The sequence below is a fragment of the Vespula pensylvanica genome, chromosome 20 (genome assembly GCF_014466175.1).
Source record: "Vespula pensylvanica isolate Volc-1 chromosome 20, ASM1446617v1, whole genome shotgun sequence".
Classification (NCBI taxonomy): domain Eukaryota; kingdom Metazoa; phylum Arthropoda; class Insecta; order Hymenoptera; family Vespidae; genus Vespula; species Vespula pensylvanica.
In genome coordinates, this window is record NC_057704.1 from 2,244,358 (window position 1) to 2,246,246 (window position 1,889).

The 1,889-nt window shown below is 30.4% G+C and overlaps 1 protein-coding gene across 6 annotated transcripts in view; it reads right to left on the bottom strand.

The window, feature by feature from the left end:
- The window catches only part of LOC122635904 (signal recognition particle subunit SRP72), a 5,156-nt gene that overhangs the window by 1,166 nt on the left and 2,101 nt on the right, over positions 1 to 1,889 (bottom strand). For 2 of the 6 annotated variants that reach the window (XM_043826617.1, XM_043826614.1), the window contains exons 7-9: positions 1,780 to 1,889; positions 1,375 to 1,679; positions 1,060 to 1,272 (exon numbers count right to left, since the gene is read on the bottom strand). The exons of 2 other annotated variants lie outside the window; for them this stretch is intronic. In XM_043826617.1, the coding sequence (XP_043682552.1) occupies positions 1,060 to 1,272; positions 1,375 to 1,679; positions 1,780 to 1,889 (628 nt within the window). Of the gene's footprint in view, positions 1 to 268; positions 966 to 1,059; positions 1,273 to 1,374; positions 1,680 to 1,779 lie in introns of those variants that run through there. 2 more of the 6 variants (XM_043826613.1, XM_043826616.1) reach the window with 2 other exon arrangements.

The following is a 1,889-nucleotide window of genomic DNA, read 5'->3' on the forward strand; positions in this document are numbered from 1 at the left end:
ATTAAATTTAGATAACTGGATATAACAGATAACTTTACAGTGAAATGCAGCTTCTTCATCTTGCGTAATGCCTAGAACTAACATAAAAATAAATAATAGAGTAAGATTATATCATAAAAAATATTAAAAAAAAATATTTGTTTTTAAAGAAACTTTGGTAATAAATAACTGAACAAAATATTTATATAATACTGTGTTAATAATAACACGTAACATAAGGATTATCGAAAGAAAAAATATAGGTTATGTTTTGTATAATTACAAGATATCGTCGTATGAAAGTTTATATTCATATAATTCTGGACATGCGATAATGTACATACTTCTATTAGCGGTTTTCAATGCTCTTTCATATTCTCCGTTTTGGCCTAATTTATTTAATTCCACGTACAACGCAGAAATATTGTTTTCCTTCGAAGTCATATTGTCCACCTGACAAATATGACACGTGGAACTTACAATGAATAGGATTGGATAGAGTAAAGAATGGAAATAAGATTTTTTTAAAACATTACATAATTATAAATCGCTCAATAATTTTTTAATAATTTATATATAAAAAAAGGGATGTTCGCACGCAGTTGTATTTAATTCTATACATACATACGCATACTCATTATACATATTACTCATACATACATACGATATATATATATATATATATATATATATATATATATGTATCGTATATAAAATGTTTACACATATAAACAGGATGATTAACAACGTAATTTACTTTTTTTTCTTTCATGTTATTACCATGAAACAAAAATCGTATTGAACTCTCATTGTATTTATATATATACAACGGTTGCGTACGTTGATTTATTTACCATTTGCCACCTTTTTTCTTTTTCTTTTGTTGAACTTTACGTTGTTGTTGACGTGGACCAGAGACTTCCAGGGCAGTATTATGTCGAGGATTAGGAGATGGTTTGGCATTGGCAGGCATTTTTGTAATATCACTGAAACGTAAAATAAATATTAGATAGACGTTCTTCATTAATTTTTATAAAAAAAAAAAAGACTTCTCTATCTAGATAATTATTGTTTACGTACTATAGATCACTCGCACCAGTTGCTACACCTTGAGTACCCTTCATTGCGGCATCTCGATTTCTTCTGTCTCGTTTCTTTCTAAAATTACTACGTTCGTGTCTTGGTAACCACCTTTCAGGATCAGGAGGAACATTAGGATCGTAGTTCTTCGGTAATTTTCCTTTACGTTTGCGAGTTTTATGTTTCTTTAATGTCTGATCCACAACTGGTTTACTGTATATAAAAAATAAATATTAGATATACAATCATACGAATTATTCTATAAGATTAGTCAAGAATTAAAAACGATAAACGATGTAATTAAAAATTACAAACCCTGGGGAAGGTTCTATTTTCTTTCGGACAACTTTCGTACCAATAACCCAATTGCTACTTTCTAATGCGTCGACGTCTGTCGTTTCTGTAAGATCGTGCAGCGGTGGTAACCTTTTGTACAATGCGTGAGCTTTCGCAGGACAAAATTGTACATAAGCCACTACTAATTGCGCCAGAGTTTTCGTATCGGATGGAGATGCATCTACTAATTCCTGCAATATGTCAGCAGCAACCTGAATTTCTCCACCACGAAGATAAAAGTCAGCAGCTTGTCGCCATAATTCACCTAAATTTGTTGTAGTTGTCTAAAAATAGAAAATCAATTTTTTTGTAACGATTTATGTATCAAATACGCGCTTATACAATTAGTATTTTTTATAATTAGTTTTTTTACAAGCTTTATACCTTATGTTTTTTGTAATAATTTACTGCATTTTTCAATGCAGCTGATGCACTATCTCTATTATTATCTGCCATATGAAGAGTAACGAGCGCACTGACTATGCCAGGCAACG